This window comes from Branchiostoma floridae, chromosome 6 (assembly GCF_000003815.2).
Source record: "Branchiostoma floridae strain S238N-H82 chromosome 6, Bfl_VNyyK, whole genome shotgun sequence".
Lineage (NCBI taxonomy): Eukaryota > Metazoa > Chordata > Leptocardii > Amphioxiformes > Branchiostomatidae > Branchiostoma > Branchiostoma floridae.
In genome coordinates, this window is record NC_049984.1 from 4,702,837 (window position 1) to 4,720,868 (window position 18,032).

The 18,032-nt window shown below is 42.3% G+C and overlaps 1 protein-coding gene across 4 annotated transcripts; it reads left to right on the forward strand.

Moving 5' to 3' along the window:
- Nucleotides 1–1,075: 1,075 nt before the first annotated feature.
- LOC118417177 (E3 ubiquitin-protein ligase TRIM71-like) lies at nt 1,076–17,782 on the forward strand. Of its 4 annotated transcripts, none has more exons than XM_035822613.1 (2): nt 1,076–2,276; nt 13,252–17,782. In XM_035822613.1, the coding sequence occupies exons 1-2, from the start codon at nt 2,095–2,097 to the stop codon at nt 15,833–15,835; spliced, it is 2,766 nt and encodes a 921-aa protein (XP_035678506.1). In that variant the 5' UTR covers nt 1,076–2,094; the 3' UTR covers nt 15,836–17,782. The 4 variants fall into 4 exon arrangements, with proteins under 4 accessions (XP_035678506.1, XP_035678507.1, XP_035678508.1 ...); XM_035822614.1 differs by lacking the exon at nt 1,076–2,276 and adding an exon at nt 6,548–6,726; XM_035822615.1 differs by lacking the exon at nt 1,076–2,276 and adding an exon at nt 11,735–11,871.
- The last annotated feature ends 250 nt before the right edge of the window (nt 17,783–18,032 follow it).

Genomic DNA, 18,032 nt, shown 5'->3' on the forward strand with positions numbered 1-18,032 from the left:
TTTTATAAATCGCTTGGAAAGTATTGTTGCATTTGGGACATGTTGCTGAACTAGGTTAGATATTACACGAATTTGAAAATGAGCGTATCATGCAATGACATACATGTATCCGGTTGAACTTGAATTTGGGTCATTGTCAGATATGTATATTCAAACTTTCTTCCATAATCTGTCTGCCGATACTGGCAAGCTTAGATTTTACAGAAAATTTAAAGCCGAATATTGTATAGAGAAATATCTCGAACTTTGTGACTTTGAGCAGCGTTCCGCTACCAGTAAGATTAGAATTAGTGCCCATCCCCTGGAAATAGAAAAGGGGAGATATATGAAGCTACCTGTGTCCGAGAGGATTTGTAAATATTGCCCCTCAAATGCTGTGGAAGACGAGAGTCATTTTATCACTAATTGTTCTTTTTATGATGATATAAGAAACCAACTATTTACGAGTGTATCCAAAATACACGCTTACTTTCCAACTATTCCCGACAATGAAAAATCAATCCTACTATTAAAATCAAAGAACCCACACATTATAAAAGAAGTGGGTAAATTCGTCTTCCACTGCCTAAAGAGAAGAAGTCTAACCCAACAAAACCAGTATAATGTACACTAGCATAGCATAGTCATAGAATGTAGTTCCTAGCACCTTTGTATTTTTCCTTATTTTACATGTTGTTTGTACCTGCAATTAGCCCTCGGGCAAGAACTTGCAATAAACATATCATCAATTGTCTGATTTTCTCGAGTTCTTGCTCGTGAAAGAAGTTTGCCTATGAATCATTTTTTTCTTGAAAATCGGTTCTGTCTTTTTGTCACTGTTTTGTTTACTTATGTATGATTGCAGACGGGCGTTTTTCTTTGTTAATTTGCTAATTGGATGAGATTATTCCGGGGTCACACTTCCATAATTGGACCCGAACTGTCTGCATATCAGACCGCCACACTCACATTTGTGAAAAGAAACGCTTAGTAGAGACAGTGTTGGTGAATAGAAAAGCTTTTAATTTTTTTCTTAGAAGTACATTTACAAAGAATACAAGCGGATCTATCAACTCAAAGACAAGTGAAATTTTAACCCGGATTCGCACGTTCCAAAATTTGTATTCAAAAAGTGCGGACTTCTTTTTTTTTTACATAGTATTATGAAGTTACAATGAAAAAAAAAGATGTTACATTTAACTTTTCAATCGGGCAACAACAGAAAAACGTTCTAAAAAAAGACAAAGAATCTCTACGTCACCTACTAAATCCACAAGCCATGGTTTCCAAGAAATACAGCCTTTAGTCTTTCAAGCTCCAACACCACATCGTGTGGCAATCGTTCGTTGCCCGGTGTTTCTACGACGTTCGCTGGGTGAAAAACAGACGACTTTTGCTCACGGATTAGCACGGAGGTCCGTTCCAGTTTTTTCAGGGGTCGGGGCAACACCCGAATTCCTTTAATTACCATGTGTATGAATTAATTGGCGCGCACAGACAATGATGGAAAGGAGGAATGACTCATTTCCTTTGAGGGTCGGGTGTCTTGGGACGAGTGGAGGGAGAGAGAGGGGACGGCAAACCAGAAAAACGGGGACCGGAAGAGCGACAGAAAATAGGCGGTGCATTCCAGACAATTTGGGGAGTGGAATCTGGCCGGCGGAGTGCTTGGTGTCCCCGCGTAATTCCCGTTGTTTTCCTTTCCGCCTTGGCTCGGAGAAGCTCTGTGTGATTCTTGTGTTCCTTTGAACTGCGACCCCATGCAAGGAATGCAAAGTCGCCGTACATGACTTGGGTTTCAAATTGGCACATGCAAATTCACGGGCGCGCTGGGAAAAAAAGAAAGGACGCCCTGCTTTTCACCACCCGACAACAGATGTGAACCACCTCGCCGAACTTCAACGAAAATTCCACCAAGATCTCAAAATCCAGCCGAACCTGAACGAAAAACCGTCGGACTGATTTTGGAAACTTGTTTACGTGCGGAAAAAATAGGCGAGGTCCGTTGTGTAAGCAAATAAGAGGCGTTATTTGCGTGCGGAATTATAAGGAAGGGGCATTTTCCGTTGTTTGTTGGCTTGGAGTCCGCGACGGGGACAAGGGGCGGTTATTCAAATGCAATGTCATAGCGCATTGTCTCGATTCGCTGAGTTCTACCACCGGAAGAATGACGCTAACATCATGACAGAGGAGGAGAGGAAAGGTTTGAATCGCCAGGAGGACTTTGAGCCGACGGCGGAGAGAGATTTCGATGCGGTGATCCGGAGAGGATGGTCAGAAAGCCGGGACTCCGATTCGTAAGTACAACAACGGCCATGTGCCGCGGCGTGGGTTTTCCAAAGAGTAGATAGGCGCAAGATATAATCTTACAGGACTTTTTCAGCCGAATTTTCTCAAACAAACGCGTCGTCTGTGCGTTGTTGTGTATCGCATCGCCGTGTGTTTCGGGTGAAATTGATCATTCACTCAGATGTAGGGGAGGACGGAGAAGACGTAAATGGGCTAATCCAATCTTCATCGATTAGAGAAATTACTGAGCGCTAAAATCGATACTTATTTCTGTTTTAGCAGCTACAGCCTGTGTCTTAGGGCTTAGAAAAAGACTAGCAAACGGAAAATAAGGCTCTCAATCCGATTTCGATATAAAATAGCCGAAGAAACGGAGAAGATGGTAGTTTTTTAAAGCAAATAACGATAGATTGAGAGATTGTTTTTTTTTTCAATATCTCCCTCATAAATTAGATCGCCATTTTGTCCTCAGTACAAAACAAACATGGGAATGAAACGGCTCGAGTTGTTGACGAGCCCTTTTTGTTTTGTTTTGTTACACAAGTAAATGCCTGGCTTTTGTTTTAAATCGTGTGCAATTATTGCTTCTAGGTCTAGGAAAGTTTTTGCGTGTAACGGAATTTATCGAAATAACACAAATACGCCTAATATGGGAGTGGCTAGGTAACATTCGGACAATTCAATTCTTGGGGTTTCATTCTTTAAAAGCGGCGTGGGATGTGAGAAAAAAGGGGAGGGGGGGGGGGGGGGGCTCACAATATTTTAAAATCTTTGCATAAATCATTTCTCTCTTTTGGCCGTTACAAAAACTTGCGCTTGGTGTGACCAAGGCTTCAAAGTTAATAAAAAAACAACATATTTCAGAATTCTGGATAATATTTTAAAGCAATTATAGTAGACTTGCTAAAACGACCTATACATAATTTATTTATGCATACTAGTATATTTATGCATACATGTCAAATTATTGCTCTAATTAATCAATGACCAATCAGAAAGTAACTCAAATGAATGTCAGAATATTGTGACATAGGAGAAAAACAGATAAATCAAAATCCTTGTAAAAAAAATCGGTTTCAGAAAAGTTTAACTTTGTCGAAAAGAAACAGCAGGTGCAATCGCGGAATGTTTTGCAGTGGGAACTCTTCCTTTATATGTCACGAAAATGGCATAAAATTAGCACCATATTCGGAACTAAAACATAGCACAATTTGGTTGACGTTAGTTCACCTTTATTCGCGGGGTAACCTATGTCCGTTGTACCTAAAGATAGGATATTTAGGAATATCAAGTTGACGGACGGTGGTTTCAATTTGATTTTTTTGATTTTTCAATATAATGCAACTTGGGACCACCATCCGTCGACTTGATATCCTGAAATACCCTGGTGTTAAAGACAGCGGATAAAGGTTACCCCGCGAATAAAGGCGAACTAGCGTTACATCCAAACGTAGGACTCCATACAACAAAAGTTTGTTAGTTATCTTGCATCTCACACATTCAATGAACTCATAGGAACAAAAATAGCAGTTCGTGAGCAAGCAAGAAAATGAGAAAAATTTTCATATCTACATATCATCATTACTAAAATGATAAAAATTGTATTACACAAGCATGTAATACATACAACGCATGGAAGTGTAAGTAATAATACCAAATTATACAGCAACAAAGTAGAAAGTAGAAACAAAAATGTTGAACTGAACTTGTGTTGGTGTAACTGTAAGGCAAGGGTAAAGACATGTAAAATCTGATAATTTTCAGTCATAAATATTCATACTTCTTGGAAAATCGTAGCCTGGATACCAGACCCCAACCCGATTCCAAAAATATCTATGATACACGATAGATATTTTTGAAATTGGGTTGGGGTCTGGTATCCACATAATCCAGGCAAGGAAAATGCCAAATCTACGCAATTAGATAAAATAGATAATGGAGAAATTCGATGGAAGAGTTATTCAGGTATATAATACAGTGTTCAGGAACGGGTCTTGTTGTTCATTGTCGTGGATCATGTACAGCAAGCAAAAGGATATCTAGATATGGAAATAAATGGTGAGGTCACCACGTGAAAATTACAAGTTTGAATTATTCATAATCCTTGCTGCTAGATATCAAATGCCAAAAATAACAATTTTACCTGGTGACAGAAGTGACAAATTCGGAGAATACGTGTTTTTGCCTGGGCAGTGAGACGTTCTATCTTGAACGTGCTACAAACACTACAGTAGTTGCAGAAATTGAAGCATGGCCGTTGTTATTGTTCTGACATGTGCCAGCCGCCTCTCGCCTTTGTCAAAGTCAAGTTCACCAATTACCAAATCAGAGGTCGCCATGGTTTCTATTGTCACCGGGGGAGGCAGGGAGAGAAAGGGAGAACACAAAGAAACGGGGTCATCGGTTCATTTTGCCATGTTGTTTCTAAGCCTTTGCAACAAAGCGGTATTTAGGGGAAGGATAATGCTCAAAACATGGAAATGTACGGGGCACAGCGAGGGGTGGGTGGTGCACGTAGGGAGTAGGGAGAATTCAGTAGAGTAGAAATTATAGAGCAGAGCATGGTTTGGACTAGGTTAGGATGGGCAAATTCGAGGTTTTCGACATTTTAAGACCGCCGGGAAAGTGTTGTCCGACTTTGTTTCTTCATATTCATAATATAATAGATAGAAAGTCAAAAAAGTTTTAGATAGACCAAATTTTAAGATTTTAGGATGTGTTAGTTCTTGTGCACCGGTGGTTTTTGTCGGTAGCAACGTAGCCTGGATTCCATACTCCAACCTCAAGATATATCTTTCGTGTTGGGGTACGATAGATACTTGAGATCGGGCTGGGGTTTGGTAACCAGACTAGTAGCAACGGTGTTTGTGAAATGTACACTGTTCTGAGAACATTTTCTTTCCCGAACGGATTTTTTCGGAACATTTTAAAAATGTAAATTTTGACATCAATCCCATATAAACCGTTGTTATTTATCAATTGTATTGTTGAGAACAATTCGCCAGTATATTTAGTGAAAACAAAAGTGTCACAATTCATTTGGCTGTATATTTTTCTGCAAAAACAGAGGTAGCACTAGCAGGTCGAAATTGAACAGCAAAAAATGTTCTTAACTAAAGCTGGATTGAGTTAAGATCCAGCAATTCTGAAACTTTTAGGTATTAACGGATTGTATATCTGCAACCATATTTGACAGAGGAGTCATATACACAGATAGTGCAAAATCGTGAAGGGAATTTTTCAGTTCAAGCTTTCATTTGAACTGGATCTTAAGATGTAGGAACATTTTTTCTTTTGCTTTTCAACATTTGTAAAATACGTTTCTACTCTTGTTATGGACACAATCGCGGTAGATTTCCCGTTCAAAGGATATTCCTTGTCCATTGGTATGATGTCAACAACATGTTTTTCGAATTGCAATTCGTAGTCTCTGAAAATACGCGATAGAAACAGTGAAAACTTCTGAACTTTGCAGAAAGAATTGCAGTGTTTTTAATTTGATCAAACGAAGGTGTTTTTATGGGTCAGCAAACGTTCCACGAATTAGGATTGAAGTTGAAAAGTATAAATGGATACTTTCTTGAAATAAGAAGTCATTGGAACCTCAAGTCATTGGAAAGAAAATATTTTCTCGACGTGAGAAATCTTTGGAAACATGAAAAATACGCAATGGAAACACTGACCACTAGAAGTTCGCAGAATGATTTGTAACGTTGTTGTTGATCAAAACGAAGGTAGAATTTTTTCTGGTCGTAAACAGGCAGTTATAATTTGAGCAAAACCAGATGTTTGTCATTTGTGTACTCTTCGGAGATCAAAAACAAATGGCGGAAACTGTTGATGAACGAACTGTCGAGCTGCACAACGAAAACCTTGGACAGAAACAGAGCTAGCTAAGAACGTGTCAAAATTCCTGACAACAAACAGATTGGAATTGGAAATAGGATTTTCGTACATCTGGAATCGCTAAAAACAAAGCATTACAAGATCGAATTGTCGATTTTTCGGTTATGTTTTCTGAAAACCGAAAAGAAATTCTGGAACAACGGATTGCAAGCACTTACTGCAAGGCGGTAGGATGGGGAAACTCTGAGGAAAAAAGGCAAAAACTCGTGGGAAAAAATCTCGGTCCACACACAGCATGACCCTCGACTGCACAACGGCCACACACACAAAAACACATTATGCAAAAACAAACAGCCGAGCGTTGTTTATCTCGTAACTGCGGAACACGTGACTTGGGTGGTAACACGACTACGTGGGCAGTAGGGAGAAAATGTAGCTGTGGGCGGGGACCGGGGAAGCAATCAGAACCATCCGCACAGAGAGAGAGACAGAGGTCCCCGCGTCGGCAAAAAAAACACGCCGTGGCCGCTAGCGCGCTGGTGGTACGACATTGTGCCACACACAGGCTGACGCCATGTTGCCAACATGACTAGAAATGGACCACGTGAAAAGGTATGATCGTTGTAAAACAGTTTGACACTCAAATTTTAGCATTTCTTTCTTTTTTTATGCGGCAATTGGAGTGAAAAGTATAATCATGTACACATCAATCGCATGACATCCTGAAATTTGTTGTTTTACTGGTGGAAAAGATGGGTACATCTGAAGCATGGTGCCCTGGAGGAAACTAGAAAATTGTCCTCAGATTCAGACTCAGGCGGCAATAGTGTAGGTCCCATGTGTTGAAGGAAACTAACACGGCATTATAACAGCTTTAAACCGAGTGACTTTTAGCTTTTAATCGACGTATTTCTAGGCAAATCTGTTACGGGGAAACTTTGCGGTTTTTCTGTCTGCACGCAAAAGGGATTTTATGTAGAAAATCATGAAAGAGGACTAGAAAACTGACGTCAACCAACTAAAACACACGAGCACGATTCAAACCTCATGGAAAAAATAGCGAAAAATCTTAACGAAACGAAGAACATGACAGTTATGAATTCCGCATAGCTTTGCTATAGTCACAGTGAAAACTAAAGATGGGGTTTTAACATTTTGGCAAAGTGTAACAGTTTGTACAGTTAGGCAGTTACTATCCACCTGTGTGTTACTATGGTAGGTTCACAGTAAGCTGAACTATAGCATAGGTATGCTGTAGTTTCTATGCTACACTTTGCATGAAAGATAGATTCATTCTGTGTTTCTAAACCTGAAATGCAGAAAGCTGTACTCACATTTTAACTAAATGATTCAGCTAACAAGTAAGATTATCAGGACTTTCTGACATTAATGGTAAGGGTTCTGGCATAATTCTTTTCTTTGTTTTTTTTCTGAACTTCGTTGTTTTGCATTTGAGAAACGATGGGAATTGTCAAGTTAAATTGAATTAGAATTTAAATTAGAATTACAATACAATCATGACCCACGAGAAGCAAATGGCAAGAAATGTAGAGGGAAATCCTAATTCTGGGAGTAGGTATGAAGAAATCAACAACCAGAGAGAGTATACTTGAGTTGAAAGAAGGAACTGATGTAGCAATCAACACCTTTACTATTGCAATGCATGGGAATCAACTAAGTTGCATAAATTGTACGGGGTCATACTTTTCTCTACTCTACTCTACTCTACTCTACTCTACTCTACTCTACTCTACTCTACTCTACTCTACTCTACTCTACTCTACTCTACTCTACTCTACTCTACTCTACTCTACTCTACTCTACTCTACTCTGCTCATACCTCTATTTTTGTAACTGGATGATATTGTAGAGTTATGCAAACTAAAATTTATGCTTGTACAGAACTCATAGCATGATCTTTAGTTTGCTCTTTGTAGAATTTTTCAAAGAAACTTGGTAAAGGAACCATATGTTTTCTGTCAAAGACTGAAATGAAGATATCATTTGTAGTCAGTTGTTTTGCCTAGAATATTATATTTAGTCGATTATGATTGTATTTAGACTACAACCGTACAAGAAGTACCGTTGGGTTGCAAAGAAGAAAAGACTTAGAACATCAATTTTGTTCTAAAAGAAATATTAGAAACGGCATCGATAGAAATTTACCAGGAATTTATTATTCGACACCACAATGGCAGAATATTAAATAGCTTGTGAAATAATAAAAATATAAAACATGAACAGGCAAAGCAAGATATGTAAAACTTTTGCTTTTGAAAAGTTGAACTCAAAGAAAGAAAGGAAAATAATATATAGGCATTGGGATAGACATAATTTAGGACACTTTAGGGCTTTGCAAATTGCTGGATGAGAAACTGAACATGTATTTTGACTTTGGGACAGGTTTTCTTTCTTAGGAAGCGGGTTACAGAATTTTTTGTTATACTTTTAGACGAATTGTTTTGTCTGCTATACTATTGTTTTTCTTGGTAATTTCTATGCACCGTGTTAGAATATAATGAGGATGAATGCAGGCATTTTGTAGTTTGTTGTCTTCGACCACTTCATGAATTGTCGACATGGTACTAACAAAAGAAAGGTACAGAAAGCCTCAGTTGGTGAAATAAACACCTCGGGGAACTAAACACCACGAGATTCTGAAAAAGAAGACAACCTCATGGTGGTAATAGCACTTCTTGGTCGCGTCGCATTGTTACTGGCAGGACTTTCTGAACTCTTGTTAAAGGAACGTTGGCGAATGTAGAGTTCTACCTACAATCGCTTCTCAAATTTTAATCACCGTTTTTCCAATTAAAGGATCAAGAAAGGACCACTCAACTACAGTGACGCATAGGATAATCCATAGAAAAAGAGGATTGAAATTACACGACATTAAAAAACCCTATGATTATAACATTTTGCGTTCATACAGGAGTTAACAAGATCATATGTAGTGTCTATCAGTCCTATTGTTACTAATAGGGATCTGAAACAATAATGTTCGTGTGACACGGTTTTTTTAGTTGATCAGTTTTCAAGTGCAGATAGCTCAATTTTGTCATGTCTGAATCTTGCCTTGTCCTATTGGAGATGAAACTATTAAATACGATATCTCGTAGCTATAATTAAGGAGGACTTGCAAAAAAGGTAGGAGCATCTAAACTGAGTTTTGCCACGGCAATACGTTATCCATATGCTTTGCTAGCATGTTGTCTGGAGGGAAGAGGATTTCATTCAAAAGTGCACAGCATCAGGGGATGGTGGTTCAAACCAGGTTAGTAGTAGTGACTCTCTACAAACCTTAAAGTAGATTTTGTCATGTGAGTTTGGATCAAAAACTTTGTTTGAAGAGCACCATAGTGAGTAGAGTAGAAAATAGTGTTTTCAGCCATTTAATAACAAGCCTACTGCCACAAGAGCGTTGAAAAATTGATGTACAACAAAAAGAATCAAAGAACAACGTATCAACTGCAATGCAGGTATGACTCAGCCATATTTGTAACGCCTGTTTGACAACCGTAGAAGTCCAAAATATATCTGTCGTTGTGACAAAATGTTCTACTCTTCCGAAGTTCCGACTTACGCTATAACGGGGGTATAAGCGGTACGTGGGCCCAGAAACTGCCCAGGATAAGTTACCCTACTCCCGACCATAGTTATACAGAGGGTACGATATCTACAAACCGTATGGTCATTCTCACATCCATGATTTCTTGGAAGCAGAATCGAATGGACTGCAAACATGAAAGAAAAATACAGTATAATCAACGTAAAAGATGTTTTGCATTGCACTTAATAAACAATTCAAGCATTCAGTTAGTTGATCAGTATTTTGAGTGAATGTCCTCATAATATAGCATGGTAGGAAAATATGTAGTGTAGGTTGTTGTGGCGAAGTTGTTTTAGTCAGAACACGTATAAACATCGTGAGGAATCTGAAAGAGTGAGATAGGTGTGACCAAAACTGACCATGTACATTGTTGTGAGTACAAGTGGTCAGCATGACAGCAAAGAACATTTGTTTTGTTTTTCGGATCTGTGCAGATATTTGTTGCTGATTAGGGCTACAGTGTCTCAATGATTCTGAGACCTACACCCTCAGACGAAAACAGAGAGATCAGACACGACGTCTTGTATATAGGAAGTTGAGGCGCTAAGTTTCGTCTGGCCTTTTTGAATCGGGTTTTGAAGAACAGGTTTTGGAGACAAATCCGGAAATACCACGACATCTGAGAGTTGAACGGTATCTCGAATCTTCTGTATGCAATAGATGCGATCCAAAACAATACATGCAAAATTACTACAAGGACAAGTTAAAAAAAAAGAAGATATTTATCACTTTGTGCTTGTTTTGATTTGGGCAACCTGTACAAGGAATATAATATGGCAAATTGTAAGGTAAAATGAGAGAATTCACCGTGAAAGAGTGTCCAAATTGACTGTGTCACTGTCTTTTGTTCTTAGGGTGACCGGGGTCACCAAAATGGTGTCAATGGATTGATCAAAGCTCTGTCAACATAAATAAGAGATGGTACTTCCGTAGAGGGGGGTAAATGCAAATGACTCAATGAGTGCAAGCTCTCCAGGCGAAAAATACTCAGACGTGCGTTTTCTTCAAGTTGCGTCACGAATTCCACGTCTTTCCTGTTTTGAATTGATACAAAATACCCTCTCTCTTGTTCACTATTATTATTTCGAGAGGGCACAGTTTCCTTCTTCGAGAAAAACAACAAAAAAGTATGTTATTCACTGTTTTCGAGTGGCTGTGTTTGCCAGTTATACAGGACTTACACTAGTTAGACCGAGCAGTTGCCATGAAAAGAGAGTCATCAGATTGTCCTTGACTTGGCTTGAAGTGTGACTTTCTCTCGCCAACGCTGCACTCTTACCTCCAGAATACAATGCTAGAATGAGTTCCAGAGAAAACAGGATAGTCTACACGTCTTCCATGCACAATTGCCGTACACAATAGCGAACTACTTCTCCTCAGTGGATGAAGAAAAAGATGACATCAATAGACTGAGGCCGTCAACAAAATGGCGGGCTGCTAGATAACTAGAACATGCCGCGCACAACGCGTTCAATTTTACACAAGTGGATATTCGAAACTTGCAGTGCCCGTTCTTTTGTTTTAGCATGCAAGGGAGCGAGGATAGTTAGTTTGATATACTAATCTATTTTGTCAATAATTAGTGTGATCATGCAGCGATCGTTGATTAGTTTCTGAGTTTTAGATACATGTATAACGTAAATCGTAGGAATAAGTTGAAAAAAAAAACATGTTTGCATGAAACAATGTCCATGTACACTCCATTTTTCTTCTGCAACGCATTCGTATTTTCAGCATCAAGAAAATCATCAAGCGAATCTTTAGTATTCTGTAAAAAATAAGGATTAACTTGTAATTAAGACAGTAATTGATACTAAGGTACGTCAAACAACAAATTACAAAAAAGGTCAAGGTTTTGAAAGGCATAATTTTCTTTCAAACAAAATGTCAGAAAATCACAAACCAACCAGACGAAAAACTCACGGCAGTAACATAACCTGTCAATTTATTACACTCATAAAACTTTACTTCCAGTTTATACTGGATAATAAAAAAAGATAAACAGATGCAAAACATCCTGTGACCCTTCAACTCTCCTGACATGCCCCAAGCCATAGCTTTACATAGGCCGAAGTTGATACAATCACTATACAGTGAAGCCTTGGCCAGAGTATGTCGGGATGATGCCCCACAATGACCATGCGACAGTACGTATACGTATATTTTCCGTATAGATATACGATGTTTGTATATTTTGAGTCGGTGATACGGGTGTTTATGGGCGATAAATACGTGTAGGGTGTCTTGTTACGTGTGGTGACCGCGTCGCACCGAGCCTGGATGGGCGGCTCACTCTGCTCTCGCCCGCGCCGGGCCCGATCGCACTGACCCCCGCTCGATCTCTTTGCCCTGTCCGCTCGCTCGCAACATTGGCAGGAAAAGACGTGAAAATTGACTCTTTTCCCCTGAAATGATATTCCGTGAGATATATGATGATATATTGGGTAACATTTGCAGCAATCGTGGGATACTTTTCAATTATCTCATCCAGAATCCGACCGTGTGTTTCGCTATCGTATTCCGCCATATTTACGAAACCTGCAATCTGAGGTATGGGATCTCTTGTTATGCTAGCAGGTCTTGTAACTTTTTTGTGGCCAATTTCTTGCTCATTCCTCGTTAAAAAGAACAAGCATGGTGAAAATATTTATTTACTAATTTTTTTACATTTGTGCTATTCAGAAGTAAGTGAAAGATTATATTATTTTTTACAAACTGGATTGCGTGACAAAAAATGACCTATAAAATTCATATTTTCGGACATTGCTGTCCACGTTGGTACCCAATACTGCGTTTACCAACAGTTCCTCTACTATAATTTCAAATTACAGAAGACTTTATTATTTTTCTGACAAAATTCATGGGAAATTTCCGTTGTTGCGGAAAGTTCGGTAGCGGTGCGCTGCGGCCTGTGATTGGTCGAAGGCCTTGATCGTCGAGTTGATTGACGTGAGTGTAGCACGGCCTGGGCGAGCGTGCGTGAGGAAGCAAAAACCCACCCACCAAGCTTTTACCACTACTGGACGCTACAAACCGGCCGGGCCATGCCAGAACTTCGGCCACACACCGCTACCCAGGCCGCGAGAGAGAGCTGAGATAAATCTCAGTCAGGGTAGGTCGCCAAACCTTTTCCCCGCCAGCCGCTGGTGGGAGTCCGTGAGTCGTGTCGGGCGACAGCGAGCGAGCAGGCGCGCTGGTCGGACATGTTCCTTCAGGGGAAGAGAAGAAGGGGAGGGAGGGTCGAGTAAAATGTTATGTACTAAGGTCGACCTACATCTCTTTATTTTCCACTCTTCCTAGCGCCCTAAATGACAAGTGACACATCTATTTGAAGGGTTGAAACCCCAGGTTAGGTCAGAAATTAGTCGGGTTTGCATCTAGGAATCCGTGGAGGGAGGAAAAGGGGGGGATTTATTGGGTAGAGTGTTGTAGTGTTGTGTGTGTTCCAAACGTGCGCAAGCACGGACTGGTCGTCTGACTCAGGGCACGATTTTTGTGGCTGACTTCAGTTTCCTCTTGTCCAACAGGCCGGCATCCACGGCTCGATGCTCAGGGAGGGTCGGGGGCTCAGACAAGGAGCTGGAGGCCGTCAGCAGCGCCAACACAGAAGCCATCTGGAGCGGGTTTATCGGCACGGGAAGCCCCGAGCTACCGCAGCAGCCGTGCAGCGAAGAAGGGCGAAGCTGGACCCCGAACGTGCAACTCCATTCCCCATGGTGGAATCCGCAAGAGGCCGCGCTAACCTCAGCGTACATGGCCATGGCGTCCTTCTCCGACCATCTCGGCGAGCAGCTGTGGTGCGGCGTGTGCCTGGGTCGCTACACCGACCCCAAGGTGCTGCCCTGCCTGCACACCTTCTGCCGCCCGTGCCTCGAGCAGGTCCACGAGCGGGACGGCCGTCTTCGCTGCCCGACTTGTCAGCAGGACGTGCCGCTCGCCGATTCGGGCGTCGACGGCTTGCCGTCCAACTTCTTCATTAACAACATCCTCGACGTGGTCACATCGCAGGAGGAAGACGTGGAAAATGGACTTGGAGAGGACTCAAACGTTGGCAGCAGTCGCGGGAACGGGATATCCGGGGTGGCGGCAGGCCTGTCCCTGCACGGTGGCGGGCGGCAGAGATGTAACCCGTGCGAGGACGGCTCCGTGGCCACCTCCCGCTGCCGAGACTGCAACGAGTACCTCTGTGACAACTGCGTCCTGGCCCACCAACGCGTCAGGCTCACCAAAGACCATTTTATCTTACGACTTCAGCCTGACGGAGGCACCCGCCCGGCTCCTGGACTTGTCGGCCCGCCCATGTCTGTCCAGGTAGCCGAGCGCGTGGCCTGCTTCTGCGCCGTCCACGAGAGCGAGATCGTGCGTCTCTTCTGCGACACATGCCGCCTTCCCATCTGCAGGGAGTGCACCATGTCCCTGCACCAGGGGCACAGCTTCGTCTACCTGCAAGACGCGGTTCAAGACGCCAAGGCCGTGACATCACAGCTCCTTTCCGACGCAAGACAGGGGATCCAAGCTCTGGAGCGATCTTTGAAAGACACCCAGGCCATGGCTGAACGAGTCGAGATGCAGACACAGTCAGTGTCCACAGAGGTACGTGCCACCACTCGCCGCTATATGGCTGCCATTGAAGAAAGAGAGCGCGACCTCCTGCGAAGGGTCGAGAAAATCAGGCAAGTGAAGGGCAAAACACTGCATGTGCAAATTGAGGAACTCAGGACAGGGCTGGCCAAGCTTAGCCAAAGTGTGAACTTTGTGGAAACTGCATTAGAAACGGGTAGCGATGTCGATGTTCTGAAAACCAAAGATGAGATGGTGTCCCAGATGAGAGAGCTAAGAGCCTTAAGAGGGCACCTCCAGCCTCACGAAGACGATTCGATCGTGTTCACCCCGCCTGACGCTGCCTTACACACAGCTGTTTCAAACCTGGGCATCGTCTCGAGCAGCGCCTATGCTGCGCAATCTGTCGCAAACGGAGACGGACTAAAACGTGCACTTAAAGGAAAGACAGCACAGTTCATAATTCATGCCAAAGATCATCAGGGCGAAGCCCGATGCACCGGAGGCGACCCAGTCTCCGTTATCATCCAGTCCCCCGAAGGGGGGCTGTACCGAGCAGAAGTCATAGACAGACAGAACGGCACATATGCCGTCAACTATCGCGGTCAAACCGAGGGACAGCACACCATATCTGTGACCATTCGTGGCAAGCACATCCAGGAGAGTCCTTTCAAAGTGCAGGTGAAAACCGGGCGCAACTACAGTACTGTTGGACAGATGCTGCTGAAGATAGGGGAGGAGGGAGAGGGCGACGGTCAGTTGTGTCGCCCGTGGGGCATCTGCTGCGACAAAGATGGCAACTACGTAGTAGCTGACCGCAGCAATAATCGCATACAGGTTTTCAACCACAGCGGGACATTCCTTCACAAGTTTGGGTCTGCAGGGTCACGGAATGGCCAGTTCGATCGACCAGCGGGTGTGGCTGTCGACAATCAGGGGCGAATCATCGTGGCGGACAAGGACAACCATCGCATTCAGATCTTCACCTTCCACGGCGACTTCATGCTCAAGTTCGGAGAGAAGGGCAGCAAAAATGGACAGTTTAACTATCCATGGGACGTCGCCGTCAGCAGTGAGGGAAAGATCCTTGTGTCAGACACACGGAATCACCGCGTTCAACTCTTCCACGCCGACGGGTCCTTCTACAACAAGTACGGGTTCGAGGGCGCCCTCTGGAAGCACTTTGATTCGCCGCGCGGTGTCGCGTTCAATCGCGAGGGCCACATGGTGGTCACGGACTTCAACAACCACCGCCTTCTCGTCATACATCCCGACTTCCAGTCCGCAAGATTCCTCGGCAGCGAGGGTACCGGCAACGGACAGTTCCTGCGCCCGCAGGGCGTCGCTGTCGACCAGGAGGGGCACATCATTGTGGCCGACTCCCGCAATCATCGCATCCAGGTGTTCACGCCGAACGGAAACTTCCTGTACAAGTTCGGGATGCCGGGGACCGGGCCGGGGTGCGTGGATCGACCTTCGGGCATTTGCGTGACTCCTGACGGACTGATCGCAGTGGTGGACTTCGGTAATAACCGCGTGCAAGTCTTCTAAAGGACTCCCAGGCTGTGTCTACACAGCCGAAGCCTCCTCAAAAGGAGTACAAGTCTCAGGGTGGTACTATTCATAAAAAGGCAAGCCTTCTCTAAGTTGTTTGTTTCTATTATATATTTTTTTTTCAGTAAGAAGAATTAGCTGTAAATGTAGTGTTACTAAGTAAAAATTATGGGTGATGATAAATTAATAATAAGATGAAGCAGGAAATTTGCTGGCCTTGCGCTGCTGCTACCTTGTTGTGTGACAACCATTGAGTGCATATGGCCAAGCTTGCATCCATCCTCCAAAAGACACAACCAGCCAACCACACCCCTTCAAGAATTCCATGCAGCTATAGCGTTTCGTTTCTCCATGTTGTAAGATTGTAATCTCCGTGCCAAAAGTAGACTGTATCAAAACGTTGCTCGGGTGTTTATCCCAGTGACTAACTACTCATCAGCCATATTATTATTGTTGCCGCTGAAATCTATGTGAATTTAATGAAGTGTCGAGGTACTGACAATTCTGAATTGTTCCAAAAATGTATGCTTGACCTTCTTTCTATCTGCCTTGCAAGGTTTGGTTATTTTGCACATTATTACTACCTCAGAAAAACAACAGTTTTTGTTTTCCAAAAGACCTCAGTGTTATAGCTTTAAACCATGTCCATTTGCAAGGCTGGCCAGATAAATAATAATATAATATACTCAAACCAAAGATGCAAATGCTTGTTATGATATAGGAAATGACAAACTCAGATGTAGGAAAAAATGTTTCTGTTCAACTTTGTAGGAAGCTTTATGCTGCATTCACACATCTACCTCATATAAATCAACATTCATACAGTCATAGACAATATCACCCATAATATTTACTCTCTGGTATGTAGTATTGTAGCATGTTAAGCCTTAAGTGTAGTGTTAAAAAGGATCCAGTCCGATTATTGTGAGAAGCAAAGTAATGATTTTTTTGTATCCTTACAGGCTATGTCGGTATGTGATAGGAAAATTCCTCTACTTCTAGTAGACCTACAATAGGCCTGCATTTTCGTTGCTAAGATGGAAATGTAGATTTTTATGGGTTCTGACGTTACTTCCATTTTATATTGTCAGAAGCTGGGAACTAATTTTATAATTGTTCAGCAGTTCTTAATCCATTTGCAGAAGTACAAGAATATGGTCAAACCGCAGAGCTCTATTGGAGAGTATATATTTGAGAGCATTGAAACGGTCAAAGACCTTACATGTTCGCACAGTGCTAAAGCAGAGGTACCAAAAAGTTAATTTTTAGGGCTTGTATTGGCCTTCCCACTTCAAAAAGTGGTCCGAGAAGTGTTGTATGTATAACATGTCCTAGACGTCGTCTCACGGTGTTCGCCAGAAAACTCTGGATCTATCCCAAAATTGGAAAAAGGAATTGATGTTCTTGTGTCCTGTCCGTTCTATCTGTAACTGTGAAGTCAGTCGAAATCCTCACTGCTTAAACCAAAGATTGTCGCAAGCTTTAAAAAAACGTGTGAAGTTCAAACAATGTCAACACTTTCCTAGAATATGCTGTGTTCTTTAATTTGTAGGAGGTAACCTTGTTGTTCAATGTCTATTGTTTTTTTTCTTTTTGAGATTCAGGCAAAAGCTAGGGCACAACTAAGTCTTGCAAATGGAGGTGCTGGGTTTAATACTAATGCCGAGAACTACCTGGTATAGACCGTGTGAGTCTGTCCTGCAATGTGTTTTCAATAGGAAAGGAGAGAAAGAGAGAGAGATTCTTTGCACACAGAAAGTGCGACAGAAGTTGTGGCGAAAGCTCAGGCTAATGAATTGCTGTGTAGAACTTCTGTAGTCCTCTGCTATGTACGAGCTTAGCTTTAGTCTATCCTGAATGAGAGAGTACTGATTTCTTCTCGCTATGCAATCATTCAATCAATGTGGAATTAAAACCATTTCTGTTTGTGATTTGCCAGAAATACCCCGTGTGTTGCAGTCCTTTTTGCTTCGACCGTTTCTTTCAATCTATAGCCTCCCAGCATGTTTGGATGGTTTTATTCCTACAAGGAAAACCTAAATGGATGAAAATCGTGGTGCAAGTAGGTCAAGAAAAGAGGCTCCCCTGTTCATATTGGCTTGTCATCCTGTGTGAGAGTGGAAGGATCTAAATAGTGTGGTGTGTCAGAAAGTAGGTCAGAAAACAGCCATAAGGCGTGGCCACGTTGCTCTGT